General features: G+C 43.8%; 2 protein-coding genes across 2 annotated transcripts; one reads left to right on the top strand and one right to left on the bottom strand.

Annotated features, from left to right (window-relative positions):
* Nucleotides 1-7,734: 7,734 nt before the first annotated feature.
* On the top strand, nt 7,735-11,540 carry psme1 (proteasome activator subunit 1). Its single transcript, XM_040036201.1, has 11 exons — nt 7,735-7,949; nt 8,180-8,212; nt 8,298-8,360; nt 8,439-8,537; nt 9,238-9,295; nt 9,606-9,703; nt 9,828-9,896; nt 9,980-10,047; nt 10,486-10,540; nt 10,740-10,826; nt 11,301-11,540. Exons 1-11 carry the CDS (start codon nt 7,911-7,913, stop codon nt 11,379-11,381), a joined length of 750 nt encoding a protein of 249 aa, XP_039892135.1. The 5' UTR covers nt 7,735-7,910; the 3' UTR covers nt 11,382-11,540.
* On the bottom strand, nt 11,378-14,931 carry LOC120736216 (fat storage-inducing transmembrane protein 1). The gene is made up of 2 exons (XM_040036200.1): nt 13,566-14,931; nt 11,378-12,400 (listed from the first exon to the last, which is right to left on the bottom strand). Exons 1-2 carry the CDS (start codon nt 13,850-13,852, stop codon nt 11,731-11,733), a joined length of 957 nt encoding a protein of 318 aa, XP_039892134.1. The 5' UTR covers nt 13,853-14,931; the 3' UTR covers nt 11,378-11,730.
* Nucleotides 14,932-15,017: the final 86 nt, after the last annotated feature.

The raw sequence follows: 15,017 nt of genomic DNA, 5'->3' as shown, positions 1-15,017 counted from the left end.
TCGTTTAGATGGGAGCGCAAGACTTATGGAAAGGATGTAAACCTCGGGTGGCAAACATACGGACCGCGAGCCAGAATCGGCCCGGTCAAGACTCCAATCCAGCCAATTGGAGGAGTTTGGAAAATTTGATGTAGAACATACATTTTTGAATTTTAACTGTATTTTCACAAGTTTAACAGTTTTCCCCACTAATAAATACCTCCACCATGTCCATTCATACTACAAAAGTAATTACAAATAGATTTATTACATATTTATTTCACAAAGAGTGATGCTGGCATATTTCATTCATTTAATAAAGCAGTATTTGTTTATCACGTAGATAAACTGAGATGTACTATTGAAATTGTGCTTCTTCTTGTTATATTAACGTAATTGATTTGGTTTGTATCCAAATTTCTGTACACTGACAGAACATAAGATCAGCATGAGCTGTATGTGGCCCACCATGTAAAATGAGTTTCACATTCCTGGTGTAAACCTGTGGAAGTAGCCTACACAAAACTGAGAATGAAAACTGAAAACAACATAAAGAAAAACAACTGCAGAACGCCCTAAAGGTAAACTGCTGATGCTGGAAATAGGTTTCAAGTGACAGCTCATTTCTCACGAGGCCAGGCACCTTTAGTTTTCCTACATATATAAGGCTTTCCACGGGTCCACTCGATCGATTATAAATGGAGAATGGGTGGAATCTTCTCCACTTCTTGGGTGTCTGGGCACCCATATCTCCGCTGATCTCACTTGGACCCACAACACCAACGGCCACTCACCTGACTAATCAGAGCCATGGTTAGAGAAACCCCATAACTCAGGCCACTCACACTCGTTGTACATGTACAATGACAATAAAGGGCTATTCTATTTCATTCTAATCACATTTTTAGAAACATGAGTTCAGCTTCATGAGCCACACCCAGGCCTAATTACTGCCAGGCCAGTTTAATCAAAATAGAATAAGACTAGGAAGGTGAAGTAGACTAAAAGATCTCAAAAAGCAACACATCACACCTGGATCTAAAGAAACAGCCAATAAATAAAGTCACTGGCATCTGCCAGTCTGGAAAGGGTTACAAAGCCATTTCTAAGGCTCTGGGACTCCAGTGAACCACACTGAGCTGGACTGAAAGACAACACAAAGGCACTAACCATACCAGCACAGGAACAAGGTATAAGCACAAGATTGATAGACATTAAAGATTCTTCTGAGACAATCCAGCAAATAACAGCAGGGTGCAAGATGCTAGCAGGCAGGGCCATAACCAAGTCATAGTATGCAGGAACATCTGTACTGAGTGTGGCCTGGAAGTCCCGAGGTCAAAATGGGAGACCTTTTGACTTTTGGTGGTTTTGAATAACTGAGCTAAGATCATGTGGGACTTCCAGATACAGATGGACAAAATGATGATGGCTAACCAACCGGACATATTAGTGGTGGACAAGCAGAGGAAGACGGCTGTAGTGATAGGGTTAGCAAAAGACAGCAACATCAGGAAGAAGAAACATAAGAAGCTTGAGAAACACCAAGGGCTCAGAGGAGAGCTCAAGAAGATGTGGAGGGTGAAGGCAACAGTGGTTCCAGTGGTATGGTGGTGTAATGACCCCCCAGAACTGGCCAAGTGGCTCCAACAGATCCCTGGAACATCCAAGATTTCCATCCAGAAGAGCACAGTCCTAGGAAACAGCTAAGATACTGGGCAGCACCCTCAAGCTCCCAGGCCTCTGGTAGAAGACTTTTTTTGAAGGATAAAGACCTCCCACAATGGTCCACGTTGAAGTAAAGAACCATTGTAGGAAATAAAGAAAAACCAAAACCTTTCAGGCTGAAAACCTGACACTCGGTAATTAACTTTCTGTCAGCATTGGTGAATACAAAGAGCAGTTAGCAGGTTTGAGATTCAACACCCTGAAACAGGGCACAAAATTGGATTTCATTCAAACCAAGAAGTGAAAATCATCACATCATTTGTCTCTGAAAGAAATGTAAATGAAGGATTTGCAGATATGACATTATAATAAATGTTATTTGAGTGGTGCGACAAATTCAAAGCCACTGAGTTTTTAGGTTTTATTTATAATGTTTAATGGAATATGGCTGTAATTATCACTTTTCACTACACCGATCATATTTATAAGACACGGCACAGCTGTAGACGTTATCCTGTTACATTTCCCTCTCTCTGGGAACTTACACACACACAAATGAAACTGTGAGAGAGGGGCAAGTAAAAGGGTGGGGTTGGACACTGGGAGATAAAGAGAGACACAGCAATCCAATATATCTGGTTAAACTTCACCCCTCATGTCTCATGTTGTCTGATAGGGCTTGCAGAGTCAGCAGACAACTGATATAACACACACACACCTTTCCTGTGGATTACAGGTATGCTCTCCCCATGCAAACACAAAACCATTTCAAGTTGTGACATCTTTAACATGCTAGAAGCACGGCATCTCTGAGCTGCAGCATCAATTATATGTGTACACGAGTGTGTTGTAACTTCTGTCAGGCACATTTTGTCCTGCTAAGGTGTTTTCATCATGTTGTTGTGGCCCAAAAGCCTCACCAGTAAACTCAAAGTCCAAAAAAACAAGGACAGGCTGGGATGATGGCGTGGTTTCTTTTTTAGGGTTGTGAGGGGGTGGCAAAGTAAATTAAGAAAATTACAATGATTTATTTGAAATCTCTGAAAACATAATCCTTTACTCTTCTCAGTCTGCATAAATAATGGTTTGCAAGAACTTGAAAGGCTCAGCGCTGCATGCTTTCTTTCTGACACACATACACCATTAGTGTTAATATGACAGGTCTGTAAATAAAGTCGTTTACATCACGCCAGCCACTCATGAAGCCACCTCTCTCTTTCTACACTCCTGTTCAGTCGCATGAACTTTGTCTGGATCATTTCTCAACGTCCTCCCCAAACTGAATAACACAGTGCAGACCTTTAATCGCTCACCCAGTCAAAATCAAAGCTGCAATAGCTAATGGAGTTCAGTCGAGTGCAGCCGCCCTTTGCTCTGAACTGTCACCTCGTGTCTGCTGAGTGATTGTTTTTCTAGTGTTACATTTTATGGTGCCATATACTACAGGTGAAAAGAAAACAACTACATAGTTATGTACGCTCCAACACTCCAACAGTGGGCAGGAAATAAGAGAAGGATTTAACAAAGTAGTTAAAGCTGTGTGGTGTTTTTACTGTCTTTTTGTCATTAGACGTGATAGGTTTACCTGATAATGTCCCAACTCAGAGTGTGCTGGCACAGGATGACCTGTAGTTGGATGGTATCCTGTTTACAGTGGGAGGCTCTGACGTGTCGTCTCTTCACTCAGGTATCTTTATTTGCTTTACTCTTTACAGCAGCCCATGCCTCTGTCCACACAGCTCCTGATGAAAGAGCTATTGTAACAGCTGAATATTGGTGTAGCAGCAGAGACGCTCACCTATCAATAATGAGTAGTGCTCTTTTTCTTTCTTTCTTTTCAAAAGTTTGTCACTTTTCCTTTTATTCCTGTAGTTTAATCCAGCAAAGATTTAAAACATAAAATCAAATCTTAGAAGCATCTTTCAGGTTCATTTGAGCTTTATTTAATGATTTGATGTAGATTTTTCATGGCTCTAGGAACTTTTAGAAGGCCAGAATCCTGAGATCAGAGAGCACAGGAGTGGAACATAAAGGTGCAAAAGGTCAGAGAGTTATGAAGGTGCCAATCCATTTAAGACCTTGTAGGTGAGCAGCAGGACCTTAAAATCTGTTGAACCTGACAAGGTAGCATATGAAGAGATCTCAGTACAGGGGTAATGTGCTCAAATTTCCCCAGTTTTCATTAAAATGCGAGCAGCTGCATTTTGCACCATCTGTAAACCTCTAAAACTTTTCTTTGGTAGCCCAGAAAGAAGAGCGTTAAAATAATCGATACATGAAGACACAAATGCATGGACAAGAACCTCTGCAGTGTCGCTTGACAAAACGTCTTTAAATGATAAAAGGCGGTCTTTGTTGTCTCTTTTACATGAGACTCGAGGAAAGCACCCTGTCAAACTACACGCCCAAGTTTTCAACCTTGTCCCTGCAATTTCAAGTTGAAATTTTGGGATAAGTACTGAAATTTTTGTGGTCCAATGACCATCAACTCTGTCTTATCAGTATTAAGGAGCAGGAAATTATCCAATAACCAGTCCCTAATTGCATATAGACAAGACTGTAGTTTAGACACTTCAGCACAATTTCCAATGGTTAGAGGAACATGAAGCTGTCGTTTGTCTTCATAATCCTTTTTCTTTACTCCACACTGAACAACAGCACCCACCAGTGGAAGCACTCATAACTCACAGACTGATACAGAATTTGTTCACACATCTAACATCTAACACACATAACTGAGAGGACAGGAATATGTCTTATGGTCAATCTGAGCATTAAACTTGATTTAAGATTGATTTTTTTTCTAAAGTATTTTTCAGATATTGCTCTGATTTTTAGGTTGGGTTAATGGGTGCAAAGATTTTTGCTTTTACAAAAACATAAAGAAGAGGAAAAAAGAAGACAAAATAAAATAAAATAAACCGAGTATTAAATATTACAATATATATAATAGTTATGGACAAAAAAATTGATATATAGTACTATGCAAAAGTCTTGAGCCATTTCTTCATATGTTTCTTCATAAATACAGAATATATCAGAATATGAGACAATATGAGACAAAAACAGAGTTTGTGCAATCTAACGAGCTTTAGTCAGCATTTGTAAGATCCACACAGCCTGAATTGGGGTGGGGTGGGCTGCTTTTAACCATGTAAAGCACTTTGTGCTACTTTTTTTTTTTTGTATGAAAAGTGCTTTATAAATAAAGTTTGATTGATTGATTGATTGATTGATTGAATTCTATTTGACAGCTTTCTTCTGTAGTCTTTAGGAATAGTTGTCCAGGTGCTTTGAAGGACATCACTGTGATTTAATTTTTGTGTAATCTCAGCTTTTCCTCGTTCTTCCCCCTTCTTTAAGAAAGGCTTACTAATGTTGCTGTTCTGGGCCCCGGTCCGGATGGGCCTGGGCCCCCTTTCCCTGGCAGGTTGCGGAGTATGGGGGTTCCTACTGGGGTCAGCGGGGGAGCTGGCCCCAGGGAGGGGTCACTTCCCTTCCCTTCCTACCCTCCCCATCTCCAGCTGCCTCCCTCTTCCCGCTCCACCACAATCACCCACACATGCAGGGCCTTGGGGTAAAGGTGTGTCACCAGGGTGCAGGGGAGGCATCCCCCCCTCTGTCCCCTTCTGGCTTCTTGTGCCTCAATTTTATCTCACAGCTTAGACATTCACATTACTCACACTCTCATAACACATACATATAGCATCTTGGGGGTGGGCACGCTACACAGACTCCAAAAGACCATCAGGGTGTACACCCCACCCCTGGCGTCGTTGCCCACCTCTCAATTTTAAATACACGTAGACATTGAGGGCTAGCAGGAGGGACCATGCGCTTACCTGCTGCTCTCTGGCAGGTAGCTCCCAGCCCTCCTGGGTTTTAAATGCACCTTAGAACACACATGCATCAACACTACATATGAGCAGGTGGAGGGAGGTTTGGAGTCTTCTCACACCCCCGTTCTCTGCGTCCTGCTGGAGCGGGGGGGCTAGGAGGAGGAGTTGGCCGTCCAACTGGGGTCTGGAGTGTGGGGCCTCCCTGCTGCTGCGGAGTCGGGGCGGTCTGCTTCTCCCCACTGCAGGGAAAAGGGTAACACCACCTGGGTCTGGGTGCAGTTCCCCCCTCCAGGGGCAAGGGTACCTAGACCCGGTTCGTAGAGTACGCTTGGGGAGTGTGATCGTGTGTACAGCGTCTCTTTATGTCTGTCTCCACATTGGTTGAGTGTTGAGTAAGTGCATATGAGAGCATGAGGGTGGGAATGGATGTTTGTATCTGTGTGTGCCTGTATGTCTGTGTCTATATGTCAGGTTGGGTATCAGACGCCACCTCTCTGGGGACATCCCAGGCACTCCAAGGTATGGAGGCCTATCTCCCCCCACCACTCCCGCTGCCGGTGGCAGACGCCCTCAGACATCAGTGCGTTGGTGGTTCTTTGTGTCCGGGGATGGGCGTCCAGGTACACACCGGCTCACTCCTTGGTGGCTGCTTATCGGGGCCTGGAGCCTGGGGCTCGCTCGGGCCACTTTGGGGGTGGGGTGTCCTCGGCCTCTCGGCCTGGGGCTCGGTCACTCTGGCACAGCTGGCTGCCGGCGGAGCTCACGGGCACGTCACTGCAACCCCCCTGGCTTCTGCTCCGTGGCTGTTGAGTGACCCCTCATCTGAGACTCTCCTCAGCTCTTTCTGGGATAGTGGCGCGGCTGCCCCTCTGTTGGTCTTCCTTGGTCTCTTGAGTTCTGGGGGCCTCTGGATGTCTGGAGTCTTGATCTCCCTCCATACCTGCTTCATGCCCTGGAGGACGGGGCTGTGGCCCCCCCACACCCTCTAGCAGATCATTACATGAAGGAACCTTTTAAAAACAAGCGCGCTCATGCTCACAGGTGTACACACGGGTGATCACCCACACAAACTACACCCTTTTTGGCTCCTACCTCAAAGCACACTGTGCGCTGTCGACATTACGTGCTGCACAATAATGTTTAATATTTAGTATTTACTGTTATATTCCCATAGATCATCGTGATGTTGTTTATTGTATTGCTCTCATATTCTTCTGCTTGTTTTCTTTTTTCTTTTTCAACAGGTGATCCAGGTGATTGATATATGTATTTTTTTTTTGTCTGCTTATTTAGTTGGTTTTTGTTTTTTTGCCCTTTATCCCCGTCCCTCTTCTCCGCTGTTTTTCCCCCCTCTTCCTTTCTCCCCTTTCTTTTCCTCATTCAAGTCTGTCCCATATCTTGCAAGTGAAAATAAAAAAAATAAAATAAACAATAAAAGGTGAATCAAATAGACCATTACGGCAAGGCTGGGATGGTCCATTAGGTAAAGTAAATCCGTTGGGCATCTTTCCTCGCCTTTAGACAATAATTCTGATGGCAAAAGAACCAAACGGGACAGGCAATAGATGAATAAAAGGTCAGATGCGTCTCTCAGGTCCTGTGTCAGGTTTTTGATGTATTGTTTTTCCTGCTTCTAAGGACATGACTTTCAGATACTGTTCTTCTGCTGCAGACAGTTTTTAGGTCTATCTATTTTTAGGTTTATCATCCTGTTTTTGAGGATAGGTTCCTCAATTCTTTAAGGACATACTGCAAAATTCTCAGATATATGTCAGGTTTTCAACTAATAGCTTTTTAGGAATCAACTTGTTAGTCCAAAAATATAATTTTATGCCTGTCAAATTGAGTTATATTTGGTATTTCTGCAGATTTAACGATGAGGGGGCGAAATATGTTTTTGTGACAGGCTGCTCGTACTAAAGTGCCTTAAGAATTGGTTCTTGGGGCTAAATTGTGAATGTTTAGACTCAACATTGGTTCATCCCTTGAGTTAGGTGACTTTTTTTTTATTCTTGGATGAGGGTTAGCCCTTCGAAGACAAAGAAATAACTACTGCCACACAGAAACGCATTTCTCTGAGTGTTTTTTGCTTGTAGACTTCCCCACTCTGTTCCCATCACAGCCCCATTTTCTGGGAAATGAGAAGTCGACTGCTCCTTGTAAAATAAAATAAAGTCAAATAAAACTACACGGCCCACAATGCAACACGTCCATTCGCTATTATTGCAGGAAAGTACGGAACTGTCTAAAACACTCTTTACTTTCATTTTCGCTTTTTATGCTGAGTAACTGTGAGTATTTGTCCGTGTCGTGCACGGAATTGAATTACACAGAAAGAGAGCATATTCTTATTTCTAACCGCCTCCTGTGAAGTCAAAGCCTTTACTAAACTCTAATAAACAACTTCTGCTCTCCAAAGACGACATGGCTGCTGTGGATATTCGCCTCAAGTCGAAGAAACAGGTGAGTCCGCTAGCACAAAGTGTTATGTAGCAGCAAGCTAACTCTCCTTTCCCTTCACTTACATGGTTAGTGTGTCAGTGATGCTAGCAGGCGAGCTAGTGTCCACATAAGTGTTTGTTTTCATGGGGTTTGTGTCTACGGACAGCAGGGGTCACGGGAGGTGAGCAGCAGCAGGGTCTAAATAAAATGGTCATTTATAAGCAAGCCTAAAATCTGTGACTTTTTTCTAGGTGGACGACTTCTGCCAAAAGCTCACCAAGGAGGTAACTCAAACGAAAATGAGAATTTCCCAGCTCTGCTTCACAAGTTTGAATTGTTAATGTGGATTTTGTTACTTGGTTTTAACAGGCGGAGGTGCTGGTGTCAACATATTTCCCTCAGAAGCTCGAAGAGCTGCAGGAGCTGCTGAAGGTATCCACCTGTGTGACTGTGGGCACATACCACTGGGCTCTTGATGCTCACATTGGGTGACTTGTGTTTGTGCGTCAGTCTTTCAGATGCAACGATCTGCCTTCTTTGAAGGCTCCACTCGACATCCCGATACCCGATCCGGCGAAAGAGGAGGCCAAGCGCAAGAAAAAAGAGCAGGTGGGGACTCCATCCCAGAAGACTGTTCTTTAAAACTGTGATATAAATCCAATAAAGGAGCATTCGGGGTGATTTATGAAGGACGGCTGTTTTTCCATTACCCAGATGTAATGGCTTTCATATCGAGGAGCCTCACATCTGTGTTTTATTTGTCTAACCTTTGAATTTCTTCATAGAGCCTCCTCTCAACTGGGGTCCTCGGCTCAGGGTTTATATTTAGTGTTTCATTATATAAAGACACAATGCTGAGTCCCCAGTTACCATGACAACCAATCACTGTGCAATTTCCAAGGGCTGTTTTACAAACTGGCAGCGAGCGGGTCTTTTATGTTACTTCAGTCGGCTGTGAATTTCAGATTTTTATAAACCGTACAAAGGCTGTGTGTCTTGAACTAATACTCATGCAGGGATTTAGAGGAGGGCAGAGAGCTGTGTAGCTAATGCCACTGGGTTTTTTTAACGAGGGTTAGGAGAATATTTGGGGTGGTTGCACAACTTTCGGGAGCTGCTGGAGTCTCCTTAGAATATCAAGGGGCACAGATTGCTGCAACTGGGTTACATGTCTTAAGCAAAGAAAAAGAATCCAACAGAGATCCCAAGGTTGAAAAGCCAGAAAAGAAAAAGGCGTGCAGCCTAGCTGTCTTGGAGATTAATCATCAGCAAAAACTGTGACCCGATGCCTTCTATTCTTATTTTACAGAAGGAGGCTAAGGAGGGGAAGAAAGACAAGGACAGTGATAAAGAGGATGAAGACGCAGGTAAATGGGGAAAAATAGAAAGAAAGATGCATTCGTTTAGCAGTAACCGTATTCCTGTAAATAAGGACAATAAATACTGCAGGAAGAAAGGCTCCAAACCCATGTATGAAACACATCACTGCTTTTCTGGCTCTTTTGTAACAAACTGATGAGTCTACTGTGGCTCATGAGCTGACGACACAAAGTTTAAACACCGTTTACACACGGATTAGCTAACTGGAAGAAAGCAAGGGCATAAGGAACTTTTTCTATATTAGAAAAGCAAATCTGCAGCTCACTAAGTGAAGGAGTGCTATCCTCTGTCCTCCAGGCCCTCCATGTGGTCCCATCTGCACCAATGAGAAGGTGGAGAGCCTCCTGCCGAAGGTCAAAACTGAGATCCAGACACTGAAGGAGAAGCTCAACACGGTCAGTCTCAGAACTTTATGTGGAGAAAAATGCGTCGGGTTTTATGTGCAGAAAATATTAATGTGATAAAAAGTCTTGTATATTATACTAGTGGGAGTTTTTTTTCTTTTTATTTTCCTGGAAGGTGTCAATGTGGGTGCAACTCCAGATTCCTAAAATTGAGGATGGGAACAATTTCGGAGTGGCTGTCCAGGTTAGTAAACAATCGCATGTGGAGTCTGTCTTTAGGGTGAAATTTATCCAGCTGCATTTTAAATCTTCCTTCGTGTCCACCAGGAGAAAGTGTTTGAGCTGCTGACCAACACACGCACCAAGATCGAAGGATTCCAGACTCAGATTTCAAAGTAAGAGCCTGCACTGACGTAGCCAGTGTACAGCACAGGAAAACAGACCTGACATTACTCCATCAAAAGTATTTGGCAGAGAAAACCACAAAACCTGCTGCGCTCAGTATCATAAGAATATCCACAATTACTGAGAAATCTATACAGATAAACAGCAATTCAGGCTTTCAGAGGGTCTCATCCATCTTTATTTAGTGAAGTCAAACAGAAAAAAAGTCATATAGATATAAGCAGAATCAGAGAGGCTTCAATTCCACATTTAAAAGTGAGAAAATCTTAACAGAGATAATGAGAGGCAGTCTTCTGCTTTGTCTTTTTATTAAAAACCAGACTGATGTGTTGAATATGGCATTGGATGTGACATTTAGCGAAACGCTGGGGGCTATTTTAAAACAGGTGGGTGGTACTGTAACTCCTCTCTTCTCCTTGTTTTGGCAGGTATTACAACGAGAGGGGTGACGCTGTGGCCAAAGCCTCCAAGTCGCCCCACGTGGTCAGTGTCTCCCGCTGTGCATCCTAATCAGCATATTAATGTGTGAATGACAAAAATGTGTGCCGGTGCGCTGAAAAAAAAAAACTTATGAGGACATTCTCTCCCGCATAAATTAGTTGCTGTTGTGTCATGTGCTTATCATACTACACATTGTTTTGCTTATACGCTCGCTGTTTGTGGTGTGGGTTTTCTGCTGCAGGGAGACTACAGACAGCTGGTCCACGAGCTGGACCAATATCAATACTGCGAGCTCCGCCTTGTGGTCTTGGACATCCGCAATACATACGTAAGACACCCACTGCTTCTTGCTTACAGTTGGCCCTCTCTGACTGCGTGTATCCTGAATCTCATGATCCACACTCCGTGTACCATCTGCTGTTTTCATGCTCTGTATTTTAAATTGAGCGGCTTGGGTGTAAAATATGCCTGTCGTGTCCACCGGCGGGAGCGGCAGCTTAAATGGAATCCATTCCTTCTTAATAGGAGGGTAATTAAACTAATTGCAGTGCTTGTGTTAAATTGATTGGCGCTCCGTCTCCCGTCCATTAATCAGCTCGTCTCTTTCCTTCGGCCATTGTCCTCCCGTGTTTGATGCCGCTAATGAACAAGGCGTTGCGGGCGATGATGAAAGGAGCTGTTTGACGTGATTACAGCTCCATATCTGGACGTCCCTCTCTTTTATGACTCCCTGTAAACTGTCTGTCTTCCCTATATCATCCTGCTTCTGCATCACACTCTGTGTCTTTATTTCTCTCTCCAGGCTGTGTTGTTTGACATCATTAACAAGAACTTTGACAAGATTAAGAGACCCAGAGGAGATGGGAAAGCGCTCATCTACTGAGGCAGGCTCCAGGCTCGTTTTTTTTTTTTTTTTAATAAGCAACAACCAGTGTAGAATGACACTCTTCATCAAGTAATGATACACCTGCTCTCAGAAATCTTTTTCTAACTGTGCCTGCATTTTGGTTCAGATTACACAATAAAGCAGCAGTTTTTCTCACTTACTTTGTCTGAATGAGATTTCTAAGCTTCTTTTTGGACTAATTTTGACCTCTAAAGAAAGCAAACTATTAACGTGATGTCACATTTACAGCATGCAGTCTTAAAAGAGGGTTTGGAAGTTTGTTCCTGAGCTTTGAAGGACATTTCAGTGCCAAAATCTAACCATTTTCATTAAGCGTGTCACACTACTAAGGCTGTTTGTTGGTGTGCACCGTGGTAGAAAGTCCCTCTCTGGGCAAACCAGGACAACCCCATCTCGATCCGAGTCTATACAATCCCTGATAGAGTCCTCTCCACCCCAGGTAGCCCAGAGCTCCACCCAGCTGCTGGGAGGGAAACTTTGGGAAGTATGCAAGCAAACACAGCAGCAGAAACATCCAAACAAGGAGGAGAAGAACACACAGGAGGAAGACGACTCTCAGCGGGGTCCCGGGTGACCTCTGCAGAGGCTTCTGTCGCTCCAAGTGATGACCAAAGACACACATTTCCTCGACAAGCAGCAGACAGCAGAAGCAGAGGATGAGGACGTCCTGGGAGACTTCGTAGCCTCGCCACAGCATGTGGGCTTTCAGGCAGGAGGCCTTGTTCTGGTCTTCATGCAGGAGCAGCAGAGGCTGTACTGGGGAGGCCGGGCTCTGGCCGTCCTGGCCTGGGGTCATGGGCTCGTAACAGGTCCCCGCTGCATCCTCCAGCAGGGTCAGGAGGCGCTGACAGCTCCACCAGAGCAAACCCGTGAGGCCTACTCGAGAGAGGTGGCGGAGGGAAAGAGAGGTGGAGTGACGGACTGAGAGGGAGAGAAGGATGATGAAAGCGCCCGTAAAGATGCAGGTCCAACCCCAAGTGGACCTCAGGAACTTCCTGTGAGAGCGTGATGAATAAGGATATCAGTACACACCATATATATGAGCAAAACACACGCAGTAATGAAATATGTGTAGAATTACAGCTTTTCCCTCACAGTCACAGCAACAGGAGGATCCTGGGGAGGTTGAAAGTCAGTCGTTCATGCTCATATTCACAATTTGGGGCAGTTTAGATTCGCCAGTTACCCTGACATTTATGTCTTTGAATTGGCGGAGAAAGCCAGAGAAAGAACATCCAGACTCCACACAGAACACACAAAGACTTCAGGCAGCCAGCAGGTCAGATCCAGGAGCTTCTTGCTAACCACAGTGCTCAGAAAGTAAATCTATTTTTGATATGCATAAAAATTCAAGCTTTACAGCAAAGCTGAGTCTTTTTAACTTTTTCAGTTCACTCAAACTTGCTTTGAGGTATCAAAGTTGATGAGCCGGTGGTTTCACTTAATTAGTTCCATGTAAGTGCACTGAACAGTCTGAGGAAGACTTTAATTCTGCTACTGCCTCATAGTTACCATCATACCTCAGAATGACATTATCATACAATATTTATGTGCTGCTTTTGTTTTTCAAAAGTGGTATATTAATATTGTATTGGTTTTTGGGTGGGGGTTTACTCAGTGTATGTGACAAATGAGTGGCAGCAAAGCATCCACAAAAATAAATGAGGAATAATTTAATATCATAACTGCATTTTAAAAATATGTGATGGATTATATGAACCTAAAACAGTGGGACAAATGACATTATGATGATTGTAAATGCTGAACTGTATTGTTCCACAAGCTGACTCAGAATAAAGACTCAGTGAAAGTTTGCCATCAAAACAGATTAAGTAGGGCTGAAGCAGTAAAAGCCCAGCGAGCACTACAGTGAGCAAGGGTGCACTGGGTTTTATTACCGAGTCAAGAGTTTATTAAAGGAGCAGTGCCTTTATCAAAGATATACAGTTTCCTTTAGCAATGACAGCAGTTACTACAGCTATTTCAGTCAATTACTTCCATCCAATTAAATCATGATAAATCATTGCTAAACTCTCCACAAACAGGTCCTCCACCTATCTCCACCTAATAGCCAATTCTGGCCCCCGTGCTTTATGTTTGACACCCCTGGTGTACGCAAAGCACTATAAGCAGTAATTCATTGTCTCCCGGAGTCCTCACCTGTACAGGTAGTGGTTGCTGTTTGCAAAGATGCTATACTTTGATACCCAGAAGCTGAGCACAGGCCCAAAGAGGACCAACCCAGACAGCAGCAGGTGGAAGTGTCTTCTGATCAGGCTGCTTCCTAAAACTCGGGCCAGAAAGTTTGTAACAAACTCCAGAACAGTGTTCAGGAGCCTCAAGATGGATCGTCCAGGCAGTATCAGCTCTGCAGCCATCCGGTGTAGTTTATCCAAACTGATCTCTGGTGTGAAGCCATTTGAGGAGTTTCCTGTCTTTAGATTCATGTTGTTCGACCCGCGTTCGTCCTCCCTCTTTGTGGAGTCTGCCTCGCTTGCTTTTGTCTGGGAAAAGGACACCCGTCCCACTCCAGGACCTTTCTATTCTATCACTGTCAGGCACGCGAGAGAACACATGGTTTACAAAAATACAACCCCCCCCCCGCCCCATGTCCCCTTTACCCTCAAAACCCCTCCCCCGTAGGCAGAAAGAGGAGATGCAGTAATGCTTGCTGCTGTAACTGACCCCATTATTTTCACAGCAATGCTCAAACACAATTAAAAAGTAAACAAAATGAATCTTTAGTTCATGACAAAGCTCCCAGTTCTTTTAAAATAGCTCTCGTGATGCTGCTCACTTATATTTGCATTTCCTGCATTGGGAAAAGTAATAATAATAGTAGTCTCATTCTGACCTTGGATCATTTAGCTCCTTTTCCGGTTCTCTCCTTCAGGACTCTCCAGTCTAAGAATGAGCTGTTGGAGCCAAAACTAATTTAAGTTATAAGCGGTTGCCAGCTTGCATTTGGCGCCATGGACAGCTGCATTTCTCACAGCACGTTCAGTCTGCTTTATTTCCAGGCTCAGTACTCAGGCTGGAGCTTCTTAAAGCCCCCCTTCAACCGTCTGAGCCAAATGGACTGCATTTAGTCTTTCCATGGTACTCATGCTCACATAAAGCACACTGATGCCGTTTTCACAAGCCAGTGCAGACTAATGGCAGACGGGCTGCTAACTTCCATGAGGTGGTGGATTTTTGGTTTCTCTCGTTAGTCTTCAAAGTTATTCAGAGAAAGCTTTCCAGTGTAGTAAATAATAAATGATGAGTGCAAACTTTTGAAATTCACTGTGATGATGCACTTTTCCAGCAGAGCTTTGGAGTCTTTTGTAAGAAGTCAGAACAGTAGGTGTAAATGAAACCAGGGACGCCAAAGTATGTTAGGTCTAATTTTAGGCCGGTAAGTGCACTGCTGACATTACAATGACCTTCAGACAACTTTGCTATGGCTCCTGTAGCAGCTAATTGTCAACTGCGTGCATATCTGGCAGCTGCAGTTAGCTCTATAAAACACACAGAGAAGCTCAATGACAAATGTTTAAAAATCCCATCCCGTGAGTCGTGTGTTGTTTGAAGTCTCGTTCTAGTTTCTCCTGCAGCTCCCACACTTTTAAA

The sequence above is a fragment of the Simochromis diagramma genome, unplaced genomic scaffold (genome assembly GCF_900408965.1).
Source record: "Simochromis diagramma unplaced genomic scaffold, fSimDia1.1 OVJJ01000271.1, whole genome shotgun sequence".
Classification (NCBI taxonomy): domain Eukaryota; kingdom Metazoa; phylum Chordata; class Actinopteri; order Cichliformes; family Cichlidae; genus Simochromis; species Simochromis diagramma.
The sequence above is the reverse complement of the archived record's forward strand: the minus strand, read 5'-3'. Positions and strand labels throughout refer to the sequence as shown.

What these genes read in the sequence shown, in the direction of transcription:
- psme1 (XM_040036201.1), top strand. Translation starts at nt 7,911, where the DNA reads ATGGCTGCTGTGGATATTCGCCTCAAGTCGAAGAAACAG. An exon ending in AGCGCAAGAAAAAAGAGCAG is followed by an intron (nt 8,538 to 9,237) that starts GTGGGGACTCCA and finishes CTTATTTTACAG; the next exon opens with AAGGAGGCTAAGGAGGGGAA. An exon ending in ATTTCGGAGTGGCTGTCCAG is followed by an intron (nt 9,897 to 9,979) that starts GTTAGTAAACAA and finishes CGTGTCCACCAG; the next exon opens with GAGAAAGTGTTTGAGCTGCT.
- LOC120736216 (XM_040036200.1), bottom strand. Translation starts at nt 13,852, where the DNA reads ATGAATCTAAAGACAGGAAACTCCTCAAATGGCTTCACACCAGAGATC. An exon ending in AGCAACCACTACCTGTACAG is followed by an intron (nt 12,401 to 13,565) that starts GTGAGGACTCCG and finishes ACGCTCTCACAG; the next exon opens with GAAGTTCCTGAGGTCCACTT.